At 45.0% G+C, this 23,772-nt stretch overlaps 1 protein-coding gene across 1 annotated transcript in view; it reads left to right on the top strand.

Annotated features, from left to right (window-relative positions):
- Positions 1-6,735: 6,735 nt before the first annotated feature.
- Positions 6,736-23,772, top strand: part of LOC142803422 (uncharacterized) — a 94,524-nt gene continuing 77,487 nt past the window's right edge. The window contains exon 1 of the mRNA XM_075888542.1: positions 6,736-6,805. Coding sequence (XP_075744657.1) covers positions 6,759-6,805 — 47 coding nt within the window. The 5' untranslated portion in view covers positions 6,736-6,758. The remainder of the gene's footprint in view (positions 6,806-23,772) is intronic.

The raw sequence follows: 23,772 nt of genomic DNA, 5'->3' as shown, positions 1-23,772 counted from the left end.
ATTGTTACTGTAATGTCTCCCTGATTCCAGTAGCTATTATTTAGGAAATAGCTTCTTAAAAATGCACAGTCAGCAGACCAGCCTGCAATTGGCCAAGTCATGGGTGTATCCTTTTTTATGGAATAAAATGATGTTTGCACTCTTCCAAGGTTTTCTTACCCTTCCCGTGAAGAGACACTTGGTATATAAGGTGGCCAGTTTTTCTATCACAATATCTCCGCCATCTTTCAGCAGTTTTGTTGTTGCCTTACTTTTACCAGTGGCTTGGCCTCTATGCATTCCTACTGAAGGTTTCCTTACATCCACTGTCGTTACTGGTAGAATGTGTAATTCGTCTTGGCTATTACTGCTTCTTACGATATCATCCTGGTTGTTTTCACTTGAGTGAAGCTCTCTGTAGAAGCCCTCTGCCACCTAAACTATCATAGGCATATTGGTTATGACATTGTCTTCCTTATCACTTATTGCATACATCATATTTTAACCTATGTACATGTTTGCCCTCGCTTTTTTATGATTTCGTTGTTTTCTACAGTCCTCTCATAGCTCTCCACGTTATACCTCCTGATGTCCGCTACCCGGCGCCCATTTCTTAACGTGAAAAGCTTCGCTAGCTTTATATTGTTGGTTTTATTTGAGAATTTCATTATTTGTCTTCTCTCAACAAAATTATCCGTCTCTTCGGTTAATTTGCCAGTGTCCTGTCTAGTGGCTCTACCTCCGCCTTCCATTCTACACTCTTTGATGTTACTAGTAAGAATATTGTTAAATTGAGTCAATGCTAAGGTCCGTTACGTCGTTTACAACCTCGAATCTATTGTGAAGCGAAACCTGAATCACTGTACTTTCCCTCTCACCGCTTGTTCAATAATTGGATTCTTGCTTACCAGTTTATGTATTTGCTTTTTTGAAACTAGGTGAAAACAAGTTCTTGCAAATTTGTGGTCACTGTATTAAACTTTGTGAATTACTTCTACATCCTGTACAATTCTAGGTGTGCGCACAGAATGCAGTCTATATTATTTTTAAGCGAACTTCAGCAACATGGAGCGCATCCATTTATCTAGCCGCTTAGGTTTGAGTGCTCTCGTGGCCACCTCATTAACTTAACGTGAATCAAAAGTAGCATGGCAGGGTAAAATGGTTTGACGATTATGACGCAGTCAAGACATGATTACTCAGGCCAAGACATGATTACTGTTACAACCCCGTCGCGTACGTCGTCAAACGCTTCTCGCCAGACAGTGGCACATATCCCACGGGTGGGTAGGTGCCACTGGTATGTGGGTATGTGCTACCAGTGATTGACGCATAGCATCTACACAGGAACGACGAAAGCACACATGGGCATATTTTACACCCAACCGTTGAGAAGTACCCGACATCGGTAGCGTCAACCCGGCAAATGCAAAGATTAAATGTCAAGGTCTAAGCTGGAATCAAACCCAAGTGTTCTGCGTGGCAATAAAGCATTTTACCACAAAGGTACGTCAGGTCTCGGAACTGGTTTTCAAATACAAGCTAGTCTTCACGAAACGTCACTAGTAGTTCAAGTGCTGCCTACCCAATTTTATAAAGAATACATATGTGCTCCTTTGATACAACCGTCATGTCGACTTAACATCAATTGTGGTTAGTTGCCATGCACTGAAGTTGATTTAGGTAGCAGAGTCCGGGGCCAGCATCTTCGCGAGTATCAGCACCACATAGGAGCGTTAGGTATTGCTAATACGCATGTTCCAGTGGGCGTCTTTGCGCAAATGCAAAAAACTGGTTTTGTAAACATCTGCAACTTGTCAGATATATGGTACAATATTTGTTGATTTATTTAGCGTCATTTCATGACCTGTCGCGCAATTAAAAAGTTGCAACAAGGCCACCTTCAATCCGAATTCTTTGCATTACGTCATTTGCCAAGTACGTGGGATCTGCCGAATTTTTAGTTTCGCCATTAGCGCTTCTCCATGTCTACTTCAGGTTAGCCCGTTTTCCGAAGAAGGCATTTGAGATCCGTAAATGTATGTGTTCTGCAAACCTACTAATAACCCCCTCCGGCATTTATAGAGCCGATGCTATATTCTTCCCCCACCGCCGCCACTATAACACCTGTGGCCTCTTTTTTGCCTACTTTGGCATTGAGGTCGCGCATCAAAATAGTATACTGTGTCTTTATGATTTGCTGACTGTTGGCGCGTAGCTCAGTACCACCTTCATCTTGTGCCTGTTAGTAAACTTAATTATAATACTTGTCACCCTCTTACTGATAGTATATTATTCGTTTGTGTTGCCAGCGATATTTTTACGCATAAGAAATTGCAGCCGTAGTTCTTTTCAGTCGACTAATGCACAGAGGCATGGGACGTGTCCGTTCTTCAGTGCTGTCACTTGTTCTCTTTGAATTGCGCTGAGCCCCATAAGATCCACTTTGACACCTTCTTGTTTCTCGAATAGTACAGTTAGATAGCGTTCTAGAGCCAAGTTCAGTAGTATAATGGTGGCCTGTTCAGACCAAGAGATTCTTCAAACCCTCAGCTGCGTCGCCGGTCTGACCACCGCTTTGTACAGTTGCTTCACAGCCGCTGGGAACACGTGGACAAGGGCTAAATGGCACTTTCATAAGGCAAGTAGTGGCGAAGTACTGCTTCAGTATCCTGCTGTCCAATCCTGCTCTGGTGAGCAAGTACACTACCGAGAGGTGGACATCAGTGAGGCCGCACACCAGACCTTTTCTTTTGCCTTTTTGTGTCTTTCACAGTTGCTTTATCACGGGTTGAAGCAAATGTACAACTGAGAATTGTCCGACGCCTGCATTGAAGCAGAATTCGTCATTGCATGCTAGGAAGTTGCGCCGTCTCCAGGTAGAGGGTTGCGTTGTATTTTATTAGCACTTAAAAATACCACCAGACAGCTTTACAGCTCTCTACTTCACATTGATCGTAGCTCCACTGGCCTTTTCTGAACTGTTTATCACTCTATAATTACAAAGTGAGAATGTCCGGGCTTCGAGCTTCTAACTTCGCGAACTTAGCCCAGCTTAGTGCACAGGATGACCTAACTACTTACGAGTTTATTCTTCCTACTAACGTTTCCTGGCTCGTTCAATTTAGACACTGTTGACTCCAAGTGACCACACTGTCATAGTTTTTCTGATTTCGAGTGGTCGCCCTCCTACATTATTTTTCCTGTCAGCTGATGAGTTCTGCACTCCTGCCTTGAAAACTAATCGGGTACTTCTATGTCACTGGTACATTGGGCGTATATGTCGAGGGTGGTTGAAGTGCATGAAAAGTAAACGCGAGATGTTTATAGCTGCCAAAGCATAGACTGCAGCTGCCTTTCAAGCTGTATTATATTTCGTTCGCGTTTTGAAATAGTAAATAAAACTTTTGTGTATAAATATAGCAGCACACTGTGTTCTTCGTGCAGGAGTTGGATATATGTGCTAATAAAAACATATACGACTTGCCTAATAGCGTAGAAAAGTATATGAAAGTGTAAGAAGTCGTGTAGGTCTAGTTCTAGAAAGCATCGAAAAACAAGATAGATGATATGAAAGCAATGACAAAAGTATCGACAACGATGCGCTTCCTGCGCTTGCAGGTTGCTCTATTGTCGACATGTCTTGAATTGTCCACAATGGGAATAAGCAGGAATACGTGCGAACTATGCCTCGGCTTGCCGCATCCCTGATATGTGCTCCGACGCTTGCGTAACGGGGTTCACTTATGATAGATAAGACTGTGTAAGTAGTTTCTAACATTAGAGAACTGCCATATTCTAACATTAGGAAGAGTCACATTGAATACATCACCAGCAAATCATCAAAAAAACTCGATCTTTTGAAACGCCGCCTCAGATGCGCAAACTTGAAAACTAAACTTCACGCTTATGAAGCTCTGATCAGGCCTTCACTAAAGTATGCGTCAACCATCTGGCATCCACACACGGCAATGTTATCTGATATGCTAGAATCGGTACAAAATAAAGCAGCTCGGTTTATCACCTCCTGTCATTCTCGCCACCAAAGCGTAACATGTCTTAAGCGTTCTCTGAACCTTCCATTGCTTGCCACGCGCAGAAAGTTGTCCCGCCTATGTTTTTTTCATAGCTTTTATCTTAGTGACTCGTCATTCTCCCAATCATTCATTCACCCGGCTCCCTACGTTTCTGATCGCGTTGGTCATGCACATAAGGTCAATCCAATATATTCACGCACTAAGAAATACCAATTTTCACCTTTGCTGTTATCCATTAACGAGTGGAACGCGCTGCCCTCAAACATCGTTGCTATTACAGAACCCTCCCTTTTCCAGTCTGCAGTACTAACTTACTTAGAAGTTGACAATAATTTGTAACCACCATTGACATTTAATGTGTAACGCATGCTTAGAGAATGTTTATTGCTATTTCTTGAAATATGTTTCCTGTTATGGTGAGCTGCTTACTGAGTTTTTTGCTTATTGTGTTATTAGTAATGTTGCTTGGGCTATCGGTCAGTTTGATTACTAGTATTACTCCCTGACATGTTGTTTTACTGATGCTATAGTAACCTCTTGTATGTATCCCCCCTTATGTAATGCCCTCTGGGCTCTTAAGGTATTTAGATAAATAAATAAATAAATAAAATAAATAATAAAGGCAGGGCTACGCTTGACGAAATCATACGCGCTTTATCTGTCAGAGGCCACAATATTCATACCATCGTCATTGATTTCTTTAGTCTAGAGGGCTTGCAAGTTCTTGCTGTTGATGATATGCCGTCACACATCCACGGGGCTGTCTCAGACGAAGATGTCGTGGGTAACATCTTTCCGCCTGTGCTGCGGTGCTCCCCGCCCTCGTTGAGGTGGATCTCGTATAGCTTGATTGATTGTCATGTAGAGTTTAACATTCAAAAACCACCTAATTATTACGAGACACCATAGCAGAAGACTCCAGGAATTTCGACCACCTGGGGTTCGTTACCATGCATCCAAATGTGAGCACATGGGCCCATAGCACTTTCGCCTCCATCGAAAACGCAGCGGCCGCAGCCGTAATCTGACCCCGTGACCTGCGGATCAGCAGCCGAGTACCTCAGCCACTTCACCATCATGGCGGGACGATCTCGTATAGCTTGCATTTAACTCCATTGTCATTATTTCCCCGCACATGGTAGCGTTCTCCCTCTAAAGTGCGCGACCGTGAAAAGGTTCTGCAGCTAATTTGGACATATTGTGTCTGCTTCTGCTTTCCTCTCTGCAATCTCAGCCGTGCGTATTAGGGAAATGCGGGGCCTTCCGTCCTGCAGATGCTCAGCCCTCATAGGGAGATGGCGGGATGCCATGCCCTTCTACGGTGAATTTCTTTCCCGTAGATCAGACAAGGGTCACGCATGCATCAAACTGGTTCCACCAGTGGTGGGCACCTCATGCGTGTTAGAAGCAAGATTAAAAGGCTAAGCAGTCCTCGGCATAGTTGACATGCAACTTGACAATAGATTAACGATTAGGCTATAACCACTGGGTTAAATTTGTCGGCGCTGTCCTGTTCACTCTAGACGCCTTTTGAGTCACAAGTCCCGGGTGTGGGGAAAACATTTGTGTCAAAAAAGCTTGAAACAATAAAGCTGAAGCCAATGTGAACGTGATAATATTGTTCGATGTCCGATAACAGCTTATTAGGGCGTTAAATCAAGCCGAGAGCTACTGTGGTGGTCTTATCTTTCCATTGCATACGAGGCTACTGCATGTTCCGGCGACTCGGTAATCAAGCTTTCCGCGTGCTAGGTGAAATATTATATAGTGACAATACAGACTCAAAAGGTGACAACGTATTGTACACACAAGGTTCTTTCGAATTAAAAAATGATTAGCAAAAAAAGAGAGAAAGTACAAAAGCAGTATATATATACTAAAATCCAAAAACTTCGAGCCCTAACATATACACCGGTGCCTTCAGTACTTTGCATCTAGCTTCCATGGTAACATACTGGGCAGTTTGTAGCAGTCGTAAGCTAAAGAACGCGTATTTAAATTAGAAACAGTGCAGCTGCATTTCCACTAGCGCGAAACTTACAAAAACATATAATAGCATATGTAGACCTATACTGATCTGGTGATAATACAAGTCGAAAAGAAAAAATGTGCAATAAAACAACGTGCTTCATTACCGTAACGCTGTTGCAGCACCATTGTAAAATTACCAATCGTTGCTACTTGTGCTACTTGTGTGAATTTTTACTGACTGTTAGGTCAGATTGCACAATTTTAGTGTATTATTGCGTGTTGACGTGGTAGAAATACTGACTCACAATTAGAGAAGACAGTTTATTGGATATGTAACGTACACATGCTGACGTGAGACATCATGGTTCACTCAAGGTCCTTCCTGAGGTTTTTAAAAAATTTTGACAAATTAAATGAGAGCTTGATTTTACGACGTTTTCTTTTTCCTAATTCAAGTCTAAATATCACTAGTGTACCCCACACTGCTGTCAACTTGGCGAAATATACATAACTAATCATAAAACAGAACCAATCATAAACAATCATAACCAATCCCAAACAATCAACGGATCTTGACTCTTCAATTGAGAAAGAAAACGCATGTACTTACGTCAGTAGCAACTTCGCAAATGCCTAGTTTAGGAACACCTTGTTTAGCTGTCAGTGGACGTTACTGTGGTTAAGCAGCACTACTAAGTAACCTCAAGCAGTATATAAGGTGGGAACGCCATTCCCCTTTTGTCAGGTAAAAAGTTTGCAGACTACAACTAAATGAAAGGCTTCTTCTTTGTTGCACTGTTGATGCTTCTGCAGTTACTGTGAGTACGATTACTATTTGTTTTAGGTAAACACCGCTAAATATCAAGCATGTAAATAATAAACGTTAAGATATATGAAGTCAATTCTCGAATGTGGTTCACGTTCGATGTAAAACCTGTTGCGATGTGTAGCAAAAACCAGCAGTTGCATACGAAAATTGGTGAAATGCTCTGCCGCGAACAGACTGCGGAAGGTCAGTGGCTCGCATTTAGTAACTCTGAGGAAACCGGAGTAAAGGCCGTGCTAAGCAAGTCGCACCAAGTTCATCGAATTCACTTCTTACCAACACCTATGTCATTTGACTATCCTTGCTTTCGAGCAACAAATACATAGGGTAAAGGGGGCAAAAAGGCATATAGCCACACATTGCGCTACCTTCTACCGAAATGTCCAAATTCTGTTTTCCAGCAGAAGTCAACATATAATGCCCGGAGAACACTACGTAGGCAAAAATCACGTTGATCCCTTTTCTAGGAATCAGTACAACACGAAACTGAATCTGGCCTTCACTGAAGTAGTTGAGTGTTGTTTGCAATCTTTCGCCACAAGAACACTGGAATCAATGATACAGCAAAATATTACTGAATCACGTGAGAAACGACAACCACATCAAAACTTGCAGTGCACAACTCAAGTATAATTAATTGATATGTGGGGTTTAACGTACTTAAACCACTATATGATTATGAGAGAGTCAAAGTGTAGGGCTGCGGAAATTTAGACCACCTGGGGTTCTCTAACGTGCGCCCAAATCTGAACACACGGGCCTACACCCTTTCCGCCTGCATCGGCAATGCAGGCCGCCGCAGCCGGGATTTGATGCCGTGATCTGCGGGTCAGCAGCCCAGTACCTTAACCACTAGACCACCGCGGCAGGGCAACTCAAGCAGAAAGCACAGATGCAATGAGGATACAAAAGACGTGCGCGGAATAGCAACTGTCACAACTCCACACTTGAAGTGCGCTATTCAAATAGAAAGCAAGACTCGCGAAACGAATGCTCAAGTATACACAGGACAAACAAGAGCAACTCTCACAAACCTCAGTTCTTCAGGTTCGAGCCGCGTGTTCTTTTCGTAGACGCGGCAGTGGTCCTGAGCGAAGTCAACTTTGTGCTCTTCCATTTGATAGGTCCGATAAGCGCGGGCGCCGGAGAGACCACGCTCTGTAGAGGTGGCTTGATCGAAATGCTAGAGGCGACGACCTTGAGAGCGCAAACAACGTAACAACCTTTGCAGCTTCTCCTACTGAAGACGAAAATACGCTAAAGGTTCGAACCTCTGAGAAGTGCCCGATGCTTCTAGGTGTAGTATTGAGCACCGCGCGCGCTCATTGAAAAGCTAGACGCCCCACGACAGCTCTTTTTTTTTCTCAGTAAAACAGAAAAATGGGCTAGTTGGTTTTGTTGCATATTGAAGCTTTAGTGCACACACATCAGGACAAATACGGTAAAGACACAGAGACCAGCGCAGTCTTTCCCGTTTTTTTTTCTAGTTTTTAAAATGCGAATTCATTTCTCATTGAGGCTCTGTCAGGCATCCAGCGTTGTACGCCGCGTCCGCCCACCGGCAGGTTTTATCTCTTCGCTCTTAGTCTCGAGCCATAACAACAGCTGCGGGCGCACGCGCTTATCCTCATCCCTAGCAACCGGAGCACGTGGTGCGAGAGAGTGTAGGAGAGAGTAGGTGCAGTGCTTCAGTGCTTCTTCTCTCACTGTCCACTCTCTCTCCTCTCTGCGGACCACTTTCCCGTGAGCTCACACCTCACTCTCGACCATTCGCTGGCTGGACGCCTCTCAAGAACATAAAAACGTGTGCTCGAGACCCCGCTTTGACACGCCCACGCCGAGCCTAGAACGCTGGCGCCATACTGACCCGTACGTTTGGTTCCCGCTTTGGACCATTTACTCGTTGGGTGCCTCTCAAGTCGATGGCCATGATCGAGAAGGCAAATGTGTGATGATGACGGCCTCCTCACTCGGTGAAAGAAAGGCAATGACGTTTACTTACGATTTCCGTCGGCGAGGTGGGGGAGGTTTTCTTCGCTATCTATTGATATATATTTTATGATGTCATATTTCTGACGGAATGACATCAGCGAAGTCGAGGTAGACCCATTGATTGATATGTTGGGTTTAACGTCCCAATATCACCATATGAATATGAGAGACGCTGTAGTGGAGGGCTCCGGAAATTTTGACCATCTGTGGTTATTTAACGTGCACCCAAATCAGAACACATGGGCCTACAACAGTTCCGAGCCGAGGTTAACCCAGAAAAAAGACTACTTCGTGTTAAAAAACCTAAGAAAGTAGTGCCAAATGTTCCAATATGCAACGAAACATCACGCGATTTTATTATAATGAGTCGTTATTTTTGACAACGCAATCCACAGTTCCCTGACGCACAAGTCATCAGCAGGGCAAATTCCATGGATGTTCAGGTGCTTCTTCACTACTCTCGATCATGGGACTCTCATTACGGAGGTATTGTTACATAATAAAGCTACAGACGACCTAGTAATCCCACTATGTTAAAACATTGATCTTAGAGGTAGAGCACACAAGGACGGAGATGTAGCTGTCCTAACAAAGAAACCAACAGAGGCACCACTTGACAAATACCGCTATATCAAGAGCCCATGCATTCAAATGTTATGTGGCGCATTTCTTTTTAATATTAGCATGCTACAGACCACCAGCAGGAGCTCTTGATTATATCATCAGGCTAAACAATAGAGGTATCCTTTTCGGCACATAAAAATTGTTCATCAGGTGGTTTTTTTTCTGCCAATTATTAGGTAGGAATGGCTTTTGGTGGGCTCTAAAAATAACCAAGTACTAAAATTATCTTAGATATGCATTGTCTTAGAACACGATTGCAATCAAGCGGTAATTTCTTTTTAATATTAGCATGCTACAGACCACCAGCAGGAGCTCTTGATTCTTGATTATATCATCAGGCTAAACAATAGAGGTATCTTTTTCGGCACATAAAAATTGTTCATCAGGCGTTTTTTTTTCTGCCAATTATTAGGTAGGAATGGCTTTTGGTGGGCTCTAAAAATAACCAAGTACTAAAATTATCTTAGATATGCATTGTCTTAGAACACGATTGCAATCAAGCGGTAATTGAACCCAACCTTGTACAAAGTTCTTCGAGTGCTGTTCTTGAGCTGCTATTTGTAAGCATGATTTTCGGCATAAGCCCTTGCATTGATGAAGCCTTGTCTCGCCACAAGCTACTGACTCAACTTGCCTATACCTAAATTTCTCGTTACCAAGCTGCCTAAAACAGATTGCTTAAAACATTATGCTACAGCTGATCGTGCAACGTATTGAACTTCGTGGAACCGTTTCTTGGTGACTTCACTGATACTAAGAATGGCACATTCACACTCTGGCCAGTGTTTTTCAAAATGTGTCATCACTGTATAAGTACATCTGTACCTGAGAAAGCGAAAACGTCGGAAAAAATACCTCGTAAATGGCGCATAACACACTGTAACTAAATTGCCAATTACATTATTAGCGCTCTACCTGGCTTCATGAAAAACACACCGTAAAGTTTTGGGGAAACTGTTGAATCAACAGAGGAAAAATATCGGCAGAAAACACGACGCCAGTTGCAAAACGCCTCAAGAATCGGAGTTAAGGCATGCTGTTCTTAAGCACGAAGAATCAAAAATAAAAAAAGCCTTCCTACAGGTTAAAGCAGGTTTCAGTCGTTTTTGCTTCCAGGGTTTTTTAAGAAAAATCGCGCCAAAATCGAGAATATCACCCACCCTCTGCCCCGATACCATCACATGATGTACAAGCGACGAAGACATCAAGGTGGTATACTTTATGTCGCTGATTTTCCTCGAAATTCGGTATAATATTGCTGTATGAAAGATTAGCGCAGCGCAATACCACATTTTCATTTCAAATAAAACAATAGTGTTGAAAAATCGAGAAGTATCACCAGGTGACAACGGCCATTTGACGAAGGGTGATGTTACGCAAGGTTGCTGCCATGCTATTAGCAATCCAAGCTCAATACTTCTGTAAAGCACGTGTGCTCCTTAGTGGCTCAATGGGTAATGCCTCTTTTTCACTTCTGCGAAGCGGAAATAAAAGTATTAGAGAAATAGCTCACCTTATGTTTTCGGTTATGTGCAACCTAGGCTCTTTTTAAACATTCCGAAGCACTGTGCTTTTGAAACTGCCTCGCGTTTCGGGCAGAATACCTGCTTCAGCGAAAGCCATAGGATGTTCATATTCACAGCTATAATTGTGTTTTATGTGAACAGTGTTCCTCTGTATATACCTTTATCCAGTAATTTCCAAGTAATACATTTTTGACCAGAATAATCAAACAAACCATTACTGTTGGTCTAATAAAGATCTATGAAAATGAAACTCACTCTCGATTTCGCTGAAACTGTTGAGGTTATTCTGAGAGAACAGCGCTATATTATTCGAAAAAAAGTTTCAGTATTATATGGTAAATTTTATGTGACCAAACTTTTCAAACATGACCAAAATTTCAAACATTGTGTTTTCAGAACTTGTTATTCACCGCGTAAATGACATCTCTTGCGCCTATAAAGCACAATAGCATACTTTTCTTCTGTGATTTTTCAATAATACAGTAATAACGTTTATTCTGCTAGTGTGAAGTTTTATTTAAAAATAACACGAGTTCTCAATCGATTTGTATTTATATATACATATTAACGATTTTGCGCAAAAATTTAAATATAGGGGTATGAAGCAGCAACCGAAACACAGGACAATCAACAATCCTTGTGTGGCTACTTATTCTCGTGTTCATTGCGCACGTGTACTAAAATGAAAGCTTTCTAATTTTCCAACGCTCAGTTTTCTTTCCGTGAATTTTAGATAGCGACATTATTGTAATGCTCGTAAACGAGCAGAGTGCACTGTTCCATGGCTATGTATTTGTCTTTTGTTTCAGTAAACTTGTTAAAAAAACCTGATGAAGCCTAATAAAAAACTGTGTAGATGACGGTTACCATCTGGCACTGTTATAAATTAGAAGTACACAAACGGCGACAGTGCCGACCGACAAGCACCACATTGCCACTTGACGACAACCACCTCGCAAGCTTCATCCGACTTTTTCACTCTGCAGCACAGAATGCTTGGGCGTATAGTGCGTATACGTTGCATAATATATTCTTCTTTGGGAAGTGGAGCCCGAGCAGTTCTTCGAATGCGCACCGTATATGTAAGGTTGTTCGAAAAATTGAGTGCCCGTGCTCCACGCCTGACTGTAGGAAGAGTAGCTTACGCTACGTGAGAACGCACTATACACTACAGTCAGCAATTGAATTGATTGCGAAATTAGAAGGCAAACCAAAGAAAATTGATGTATTCAGTGGATCTATCTGCAATATTGACTGCTTCTGTAAATAAAAAAATGAAAAGTAGAAACTCTTGGTACCCGAGAAAGGCATGCCGTCATGGTGTGTGTGCCAATGCGAACCAAGTGAAAATCACACATAGCATGCTTCGTCCGTTGCCAGGACTACTGTCATTGAGATGCACGTAATCATGTAAATGTACGTTTTAAGCACTGCTAATGGCATCTGGCTTAAAAGTGTACAATTTTGTGCCACCAAAACTCGACTTCTCAATAACTGCTTTCTAGAAGTTCGTTTCCTGAAGAGAACATGTGTTTTTATACCAACCTTTTTGAATTCAGGGAAAGCACAACATATGATATAAAACTAATTAGGAAAGTTCACGTATTAGTATTCCAGATATAAATTTCGTTCTAGCCGAAAAAATGAAAAGAAAGCAGTGTAGAACCGAAAAGGCTGCCTTTGGACTGAATGATAACGAAGACAAGCGTCATCGCGAACGGCCCAAATGCGCTTTATAAACGGGTGATTTTTTTAGAAAATACTTCACACTAGCTAGGAATACCTTAATACTGTTATTTCGGAAAATGATTGGTGAAAATGAAGCGCACTACTTCATTTTCTTGGCACAACATATGTCATTTACGTGGTAGTGAGCACGCTCTAGAAACAAAATGTTGGAGCATTTGTAAGTTTGTTTCAAAGCAAATGGCGCAATAAGTTGTTCTTTTTTTGGGATATATTTGCGCAGTCCTCTCAGAACAATTTAACTGATTGTGAGCGAAATTGAGAGTGGAGTTTGTTTATTTTAAAAATCTGAATTGACCAAAAGTTTTTTGTGTTTCTAGCTACAAAAGCTAATAATGCAAAATATTAGAGAAATTTAAGGCCCGGATATATTATTCGTGTAAAAGAGTATTTGTGCTGCAAATAGGAACAAGCTATCACCTTCACAAAGGCAGAAATCACTCCCCGAAAATGAGCAAGTGTCGAAAACAGCATGTTCGAGATATTATAAACATACTTGAGGTGAGCAATTTATCCATTGTCTTTATTTGCCCTATGCAGAATTCTAGTGATATATAACTTGCATAACAGCCAGCATGGCCAAAAACTAGCAAAAACGCACTCCTTGTAAAATGGCCGTTCTCAAACGATGATTCGTCTCGACTTTTCTTGGTTCAATGTTATTAAAACAAAATGTGGTTTCGCGCTATTAGCCTGACCGGTATAATATACAAAATTACGAGGGAAACTGAAGATATCAAGTGTACTGCGCTTTTGTATCTCTCGTGGAATCAATCTCCTCCCTATTGCAAAAAACTAGCGCCACTGGGTACCAGCGTCCAGCGTCATGCTTGATTAAGTGCCCAGTTGAATGTATGGATGTATTGATATGGCTGTTCCCTTTAAATCAGGCGGCGGCTAAGGCCACCTAGCCGTAATGCTTAGTGAACCAAAAACTAGATTTATTTTTTTCTTTTAAATATTGATGTTCAGGATTGATACTTTGCAGGGAAGTGTTTAATTTTCACTCGTGCCTTGAATTTAGCCACCAATCAGATAACCTCCTTCTAGTTTTTTCTACCCGCTTAAAGTGTATTTTGCCCTCCTTGTCCTAAGCTCTAGTGCTTTGAAAAACTCTGCGTCGTCATCCTGAACTATGGGGTGAAGCCCTTTACAGTATATTACCAAGTGCTCGCCAGTTTTCTCCTCCTTTCCACATGCACTGCATACCATGTCTACCACTTCGCACTTGGCACGATATGTCTTAGTCCACAATACTCCCGTCCTGGCCTCAAACAGTAGAGAACTACGCCAGGTATTATCACACATCCTTTCTTTGGCAACTTCCTGTTTAAAAGTTTGATAGATTTCTAGTGCGGACTTCTTAATCACGCCAATTCTCCACATATTGGTTTCCATTGCCTACACCTTCTTCTTAACTGATAGTTCTTTAACTGATAGCCCCCTGCTGTTTTCAAAAAGTTTACCCATCAATTTTTTGGTTCGCTTCATCCATTTTGTATCGACTTTTTTCATGTACAAGTAGCTTAAAACCTTCCTAGCCAAACGCTTCTCCCCCATTTCTCTCAATCGCTTCACAAATTTTTGTCTTGCTGCTAGCTTCCCTGCCATCAAATTATGTCTATCTCATATCACCTTGTACCCCCTCATTTGGTGTATTCCCATGAGATTCTAACGCATGCCTACTTATTTCACGTTCCTTAATTTCTAATCTTGCTTTAACATCTGACCTCATGCACAAGACCACATTGCCGAACGTCAGACCAGGAACCGTGACCCCTTTCCATATTAACAATCCTCTAACAACATCATACCTATTGTTAGTCCACAGTGCCCTATTTCTCATCACTACTGAATTCCTGTTACCTTATGTCGTTACGTATATTTCGTGTTCCCTTAGGTACTCGGTGCTATTGCTTGTCCATACGCTTATATATTTGTATGTATCTGTTATCTCTAGCGTGACAACCCGTATCCTTCGCTCACTACATTTATTATCGTTTAGGTATGAATGCTGATCTTTCCCTACTGAATCTTAAATATAAACTATCTCCCTCATTACGGCAGATGTCCATCCATCTCTGCAAATTTTCCTTATTGTTGGCCATTAGCACTATATTATCTGCGTACATCAATGCTGGTAGTACCTGTTCGATGAGTTTTCCCTTTTGACGAAAGGGAGGTTGAAGCCAATTCCACTTCCCTCTAATTTGGCCTCTAATCCTTGTAGGTACATCATGAATGAAAGGGTGACAGGGGACACCCCTGCCTAAGCCCGTGTTTCACCTCTGTGGGCTTGGATACCTGTTTTTCTACTTTATAACTACCTTGTTACTTTTAGAGATATTGTTTAAAAGATTAGTGACTCCATCTGTCCCACCTAGTGTGTGCAGTATTACCCACAAGTCCTTTTGAACCACGCTATGGTACGCTTCCTTGATTTCCAGAAATGATAGCCAGAGGGGCCTGTGTTCCTATTCTGCTATTTTGATTCACTGCGTCAGTGTGAGCACATTGTTTTTCAACCTTCCGCGTTTCCGAAACCCATTCTGCAGTTCTCTCAGCACCCCCTCGTTCTCTATTCATGTGTGTACTCTTTCATTTATATACTGCATCGCCAGCCTGTCGACCACTGATGTCACTGTTACAGAACGGTAGTTATTTATGTCAGCTTTGTCCCGCTTTTCTTCATAATATTCTTACAAGAAAACGTATATTTACAGATATTTACAACGATTACACGTGATGGCAATGCCTGGCGCACTGGCGGGCTGGAACCAGTCTCTATCCACTTCGTAGTCTTCTCTTTTAGCCAGGGACCCTTTACCGCTTTATGCCCCAATCCCACTACTGCCTTGTGGCACTACTCCGCGGCGTTAAAGCGCCGACCCAGCGCTTGTCACGAAAGGGGAGTGTTGGGTGACACATAAGGCTTCAGTCTTACGACGTGCACAACAGTGGATGGTGGTGGCATTGAGTGCGCTTCGTCGACGACTCGCTGTATCTCGTAGGTGAGGTTGGTGATCTTGCGAAGGACTTTGTATGGTCCGTCATAGCGAAATAAAAGTTTTTCTGAGAGGCCGATGTGACGACATGGGGTCCACAAGAGTACGAGAGAACCTGGTGCATACGAAACTTCACGGTGGTGACGATCGTATCGATCTTTCTGAGAGGCTTGAGAAAGCATGAGTCGTTCTCGGGCAATCTGTCGTGCTGCGTCGGCTCGCTCTATGGCATTGCGGACGTATGTGACAGGGGAGCTTGAACCAGCGGGAAGGAGTGTATCAAGAGCCAGAGAGGGTTCCCGTCCATATAGAAGGTAGAACGGGGAATAGCCTGCGGTGTCATGTCTGGAGGAGTTGTAAGCGAAGGTGACGTAGGGTAACGTTGCGTCCCAGTCACGGTGGTCTGGAGAAACATACATTGACAACATGTCCGTGATAGTGCGATTCAGGCGCTCTGTAAGTCCATTAGTTTGTGGATGGTATGCCGTTGTGAAGTTGTGGTTCGTGGAACAGGAACGTACGATATCCTGGACGACGCGAGATAAAAAGTATCGGCCTTGGTCAGTAACGAGCTGTCGAGGAGCGCCGTGATGCAATATGATGTCATGTAGCAGAAAGTCGGCGACATCGGTAGCGCAGCTGGTTGGAAGAGCGCGGGTGATCGCATAACGTGTCGCGTAGTCGGTCGCCACGGCAACCCATTTGTTCCCGGATGCAGAAGTGGGAAATGGCCCGAGAAGGTCGAGCCCTACGCGGTAGAATGGTTCAGCAGGGATCTCAATAGGGTTAAGAAGGCCAGCTGGAAGCGATGTTGGTCGTTTTCGACGTTGACAAAGGTCGCAGCTGGCAACATACTTTTGCACAGAGCGATATAGGCGTGGCCAGAAAAAACGGCGCCGGACGCGATCATAAGTGCGAGTGACTCCCAGGTGACCAGCGGCAGGTTCATCGTGAAGCTGTCGGAGAACATCTACACGCAAATGGGAAGGCACGACGAGAAGGCGGTCAGGGCCGTTAGGGCGCATGTTGTGGCGGTAGAGAACTCCTTCATGAAGGAAATACAAGTTCAGAGAAGTGGGTGGAGTAGCGGAACTCAGGCTTTCTATGATGGGAAGTAAATCCGGGTCGCGGCGTTGCTCGGAAGCGATATCAAGAAAGTCTGATATTGATAAGACGCAACCCTCCGTAGCTCTCTCTGTGGCGTCTGGTGGATCCACTGGATACCGTGACAGGCAGTCGGCGTCTTGATGGAGGTGACCAGATTTATACACAACCGAGAAGGTGTATTCTTGGAGGCGTAGAGACCAACGACCGAGACGTCCCGTGGGATCCTTTAGCGAGGAAAGCCAGCAGAGTGCATGATGATCTGTTACAACAGTAAAACTGCGGCCGAAGAGGTACGGGCGAAATTTAGCGACAGCCCAAACAAGAGCAAGACACTCTCTTTCGGTGATTGAATAGTTCCTCTCGGCAGGTGATAAAAGGCGGCTGGCGTAGGCGATGACACAGTCACGTCCATGCTGACGCTGAGCTAAAACAGCACCAATTCCGTGGCCACTCGCGTCCGTACGAACTTCTGTCGGGGCAGTCTGATCGAAGTGGGCTAATATTGGCGTAGTCGTGAGGGCTGCAATGAGCGCCGAAAATGCAGCACTCTGAGGCGAATTTCAAGTAAATGGGACGTCTTTTTTAAGAAGCTCGGTGAGAGGCCGCGCAATATCGGCGAAATTTCGGATGAAGCGGCGAAAATAGGAGCACAAACCAAGGAAGCTCCGGACATCCTTATGAGAAGAGGGCACGGAAAATTGAGTCAATGCGCGAATTTTGTCCGGATCGGGCTGTACCCCAGATGCGTTAACGAGGTGACCAAGTACAGTTATTTCGCGACGGCCGAAACGGCATTTGGAAGAGTTCAGCTGGAGGCCAGCGTTGCGAAAAACTTGGAGAATACTGGACAGTCGCTCTAGATGGCTTGCGAACGTCGGTGAAAAAACAATTATATCATCCAAGTAGCATAAGCAAGTGGACCATTTGAAGCCGCGCAGAAGGGAGTCCATCATGCGCTCAAAGGTGGCCGGCGCAGTACAAAGCCCAAACGGCATTACTTTAAATTGATATAACCCATCGGGGGTTACAAATTCTGTTTTTTCTCGGTCCCGTGGGTCAACAGCGATCTGCCAATAACCAGATCGAAGGTCAATGGACGAGAAAAACTTTGCGCCATGAAGGCAGTCAAGGGCGTCATCTATTCTTGGTAAAGGGTAAACGTCCTTCTTAGTGACCTTGTTGAGATGTCTATAGTCGACGCAAAACCGCCATGTGTTGTCCTTCTTCTTGACAAGCACTACCGGGGATGCCCACGGACTAGATGAGTGTTCGACGACGCCTTTGGCGAGCATTTTCTCGACCTCTTTCTGGATGACAGAGCGTTCGGCGGCGGAGACGCGGTAAGGGCGGCGATGAATTGGGTTGGCATCGCCGGTGTTGATGTGATGGGTCACAACTGATGTCTGGCCTAAAGGGCGGTTGTCAAGATCGAATATGTCCGCATAGGATGTCAACAGACGGTGGAGGTCTTGTGCTTCGGAGGGCGAAAGATCTGGCGCTATCATTTTGGCAATGTCAATGCTTGACAGGTTGGGCGCAGTGAGCAAGTTGACATGCGGAGTAGGTTGCTGAGCCGACAGTTCAGAAATATCACACTCTTGCAGCGACGACATGACGCCTAGTTTAATACCAGCAGGCAGCACATGCGTGGAGAAACCAAAGTTCAAAAGAGACAGATAGGTCTGATTGTGGCATACTCTCACCACGGTGTGCGGGACAGCAATGGAGTGCTTTAGCACAACGTCGGTAATAGGTGAAACGACATATTCACCATTGCGCACAGGCGGATCACACACGAGCTGCACGTAAGTCGCGGCTTGCGGCGGAAGATGCAGGAACTCGGTGGCACAAAGGCGACTTTGAGCGTCATGGGCAACAGCGGCGTCAAAAGGCAGTTCCAACTGAAGAAGACCCGTCGAGCAGTCGATAAGGGCGGAGTGCGCAGAGAGAAAGTCGAGGCCAAGAATCACGTCATGTGGGCACTGCTCAAGCATGGTGAACAATACGACGGTCTGGCGCCCAGCAATACATACGCGAGAGGTACACATGCCGAGAACGGCAGATGTGCTCCCATCGGCAAGCATTACTGCACACTTAATAGGAGGCGTGATCACTTTTCGCAGTTTAGTACAGAGAGCAGCGCTCATGACTGAAATTTGTGCACCAGTGTCTATCAGGGCTGTAACGGTAACGTCATCCACCAAAAGGTCCAAAATATTGCGGCGTGTAGGAATCGTCAACAGAGGATTTGCAGAATGGGTCGTTAATGCAGCGTCACCTCCGGGAGCTGCATGGTCTAGTTTCCCGAGGTTGAGGGCCCAGGTCGTGCAGGGGACCTGGATCGAGAAATCATCGGCGAGAGAGATCGGCGGCCTTGGGGTGATGGCGACCGGCTGAACCTTCGGCCCTGAACGTTAGTAGGAGCAGGCTGTGGATCGTACGGAGTAGAAAAGCGGCGAGAACTGCCTTGAAAGTGGCGCCATGTCCCAGTGTTCCAAGATGAATTGGATGACCAACGATTGCGACAGTAGCGTGCAATGTGGCCGGCGCGAGAGCAGTGAAAGCAGATTGGTCTATCATCCGACGTTCTCCATTCAGCAGGGTTCCGGTAGCGGGAAGGGTAGCGTGAAGGGTACACCGGAATCTGGTTAACAGAAGCCGAGCTCTCGGTGGTGCGAACAGCGCAAACAGGTGTGATGCCGAGATTTCCTATTTCTTGGCGAACGACGGCTTGGATGAGGGAGACGGTGGATGCGTTGTCTTGAGGACCGTCAGAGGCGATGGCTGCAGGAGCCATTGCTTCGAGTTCGCGACGAACGATTCGGGTGACATTTTCGAACGATGTAGCTTGCGTGAACTTGGGGCTGTCTTCACAGGTCGAAGTGGCTGCAGTATTAGGCAGACGCGCAAACTGGCGGGTTATGCGACGGTTCTTGGCGTGCTCGAAGCGCTGACACTCCTTCACAACCGCGTCGACGGTGGCGCAATCTTTAACGATCAACAGATTGAACGCGTCATCGGCAATTCCCTTCAATATGTGAGCGATTTTGTCAGTTTCGCTCGTGTTCTCGTCCACCTTTCGACAGAGGCCCAATACGTCCTGTATGTAAGATACATACGATTCTGTCGATGTCTGCACGCGACATTCCAGGTCTTTCCTCGCGGCCTGCTGTCGCCCAAATGGCCTGCTGAATAACTCGAGAAGCTTCAGTTTGCAAACGTCCCAGCTGGTCAACTCCGACTCATGCGTCTCATACCAGGTGAGCGCCGTATCCCGCAAGTAAAATACAACGTTGGCCAGCATCAACGTAGGGTCCCACCTATAGTATTCGCTCACGCGCTCGTACAAAGCGACCCAATCTTCAACATTCACCTTGTCCTTGCCTGTGCCCGAGAAGGTTCCGGGGTCTCGTGGAGGCAGGAGAATCAGAGGAGGCAGCTGCTGGTGCTGCTTGTGCTGGTGCTGCTGCTGCAGCAGCAGCTGTGGCTGCTGTTGCTCTTGTGGGTGGGCCTGTTGAGCCATTGCAGAAAAATGAAGGTGGCGACCACTCCGAAGTTCCCTGTTGGTTTGCCGGAAAAGCCAGACAGGCGTACCCAGCACCTCCACCAATAATCTTACAAGAAAACGTATATTTACAGATATTTACAACGATTACACGCGATGACAATGCCTGGCGCACTGGCGGGCTGGAACCAGTCTCTATCCACTTCGTAGTCTTCTCTTTTAGCCAGGGACCCTTTACCGCTTTATGCCCCAATCCCACTACTACCTTGTGGCACTATTATGCTCATCTTGCTGAGTTTCCATCCATCAGGGACTTCACCATCAATAATTGTTTTGCACACTGCTTCTCTCAAAGTCTGTTTAGACTTTGGACCCAATGTCTTTATTGGCATAACTGAAATGCCATCTGGGCCTATTGATGTACTATTAAAAAGCCTCTTCTCAGCCCTTTCCCACTCTCGGTGTGAAAATGGAGCCATTACGCCACTTGATTCATCCTTGTCTATTGTGGCCCATAAGGCACTTCTTTGTTGAATTGTTTCTGTCACCCTTGTTTTCTTATATATTCAATAGCTTCGTCCACTTCTAGGCTAGACCCTTGAGTTGTAGTTATAAATCTCTTCTCTAGGCTTGTCCCATTTCTTAGGGAGTTAAGATGATTCCGAAATTTTGCAGCTGCCTTTCTATCCTATTTATATACTTCCGCCAGCCACTGAGTCCCCTTTTGACCAATATTTCCATCGATCAGAAGAGATGCTTCCCTTCTAAACCTTGGAAGGATATCCCAATTTCTTCTAACATCATCTGTCGGTTCACGCCGCTGCTTGTCAATGTTGCCTAGAGGCGTTCTGGCGTTTTACTGTCGCTCTCTTAACTTTCTCAGCCCACAAACTCTTGGGTTTGTGCCTTCTTTTCCAGGGTGAATTGTAACGTGCCTTAGCAAGCTCTAGCTCAGTCTAATTTGTTTCGTGTATGTCTGCACTGTTTTATTATCAAAAGTGATTACTTTTTGGATTTGTGTAGTAGCCATTTCTGTTTTTCTCTCTGAATAAAAGTCTTTCTGTAGTTGCTCCTCTTGTTCCATACGCAATTTCACTGCTCTTCCAATACTTAGCTTGATACGTTTGTGATCACTACCCAGACTTCTAGAGCCACATTCTTCTATGTGCATTTCACTTATCCTATCCTACAACCATTGTGACATTATTGCATAATCTATCGTCGACTGCAGCCTTCCTACCTCCTATAATATTTCCCCTTAACACTTCTCAGTACTGTTGCAAATGATCAAATTATGCCTTTCACACATATCATTGATAATTTGCTGTTAGTTCAGCATACCCATTTATATCTTCTAGTATAAATATCTCGCACCCTTCTCCTAATTCCTCAGTGTCCTTTGATATACAATCCACCATTGCCTGGTTTTTCTCTCTGGCATTTGCTCCCGTTCACAAGTACACCAAACCAAGGAGTGTCACATGCCCAGCTATTTTTCCTATTAACCATAAATGTTCCATGTATCGCTGCTTGACTCTTCGCCAACCTATACTTTAATGTATGAATGCACCAATTACACACCACTTTTTGCTGCCTTCTGTTCTATTGCAATATTCTAATACGTAGCCCGGACTGCATTGTGGTTGCTCCATGTCCCGAAGATGTGTCTCCACAACCCCATATACCATTAGCTCCTCCTGCCTCAACTGCTCTTCTATCTCTTCCCACTTTAGCCTATTGCTGCCACCCTGCATGTTAATATAGCCAATGTCTGGCATATCTCAGCCCTTGCGCTTACGTCAATTTCTTCTCCGACGGACTCCATTGGGCTTGAATATTCGTGCCCCTTTAGAACCATCTTTGGCTACACTGTTGGCCACAGGGCGCTGGGTCCCCCTAAAAAAGCTGTGGCTTGACGACCCATCCTATTACCAAACCCACTACCCGTAGCATCACTGTAGTGCATGTCATCCTGTGCAAAGGGGTTAGCGCCGGCTCGTACACGTCTTTGTTCCCCTCCATTACGACGTATCCGAGTTGCCAGGTCATACCCTTGATCACACAGTTGGCCTCCACTACCGTCCTTTCAATCCCACGAGACTGTCCCTAGACGTGTGGGACTGTGCATTTGGTCACATGCGCACTCCAGAGGTGTCTCTGTTCGTCGACGCGCTTAAAGCCGCTAGGCCAGCTTGCTGAAGCACTGGGGCTGTTGCCCATGCCACGCGCTGGTCTTGCGTCCGAATCCCCGACCAGGACTTTTTCTTTTGAAACCACACATCCTCGCCAACCACAAACACTAATGGGCTATCATTAGTGTTTGTGGTTGGCGAGGATTTGCGGTTTTAAAAGGAAAAGCCCTGGAGTTCACGCATCTCATGCTCTGTCTCTGAAGGTTCTGATCCTTGACCTTCAACACATCGTTGAGCCCACCATGAATAATGACGAAATTTTCGCCCTCCAATCTGTTCTCTACAACCTCCTGAGCCTTGGCCAGTGCACCATGCTCTTCCCTGACTGGGCCTCCACCCTCACTCTTTCATCTTCCTTCACTGTCGTGAAAAGGCCATCCCTAACCCTGGCCACGTTACAGTCCCCCACTACTAGGATGCTTCTACGCTCCAATCGCTAGCTTCCTGTTTGTGATAGCGCCCCTCTTAGCTTCACCTGTTTCTATCTGTGCTGTATGTGTTATTTTCATGTCCTGCTAGAAGACTGCTGCGCCACAAAGCTGTATATTCTCGGAGCCTCTGTCCTGTGGCAGGACCCTGCGGCCCCCTGACGTTCCTTCTCGCCTGTTCCTTCCCGCCTGTCGCCTTTTCTGCTACCCACGCCTTCCGTCTGACAAGACTCGGAGGAGGGGAAAAGCGGAATAGATACTTTACTAGCTGCTGGAGCTTGGTCCGCCTTGCCCATTCTTTTTCAAGATCGCCCTTCATTTGCTCTAATAGGCTGGTGGTAACTGTCTCCCACTAACTCGACGCTCAAGCTGGTTTTGGAGTTCCATACTCTGCTATTGTTTCGCACTAAGCTCACCCTGAAGCCCCTCTACGCTAGTCTCGATGCGCTGCACGGTGGCCTTCAGCGCCTCGCACAGCCTGCACACGAAGCTCATTTTCTGCGCGTCGGCCAAACTCTTGAATGCTGTCTCGTCCAAGTAGCACCAGCGCTTGAATTTTTTGCTTTGCACCAGCTCATCCACTCCCGTGGTTTTTTTAGCCTTCTTAGCTATCGCATGCCCAACCATTGGACCGAGCGCCCGAGAGTCCTAAGTTCAATCCTAATCCTGCTATCCAGCCGCCTCCATTCACTCTCTTACCTCAACAACTGTTTGAAGCTGCCGCCTACGCCGCACACGCACGTGTTTACTTTTGCTAGTAGCCACTCAATAGGTCCACTTTGTGTTCGGCTCTAGCTGTTTAGCAACTTACCGGGCTCACCGAACTTGAACTTC

This window comes from Rhipicephalus microplus, chromosome 3 (assembly GCF_043290135.1).
Source record: "Rhipicephalus microplus isolate Deutch F79 chromosome 3, USDA_Rmic, whole genome shotgun sequence".
NCBI classification, from domain to species: domain Eukaryota; kingdom Metazoa; phylum Arthropoda; class Arachnida; order Ixodida; family Ixodidae; genus Rhipicephalus; species Rhipicephalus microplus.
Note: the sequence above shows the minus strand (reverse complement) of the source record. Positions and strands in the feature narration are given on the sequence as shown.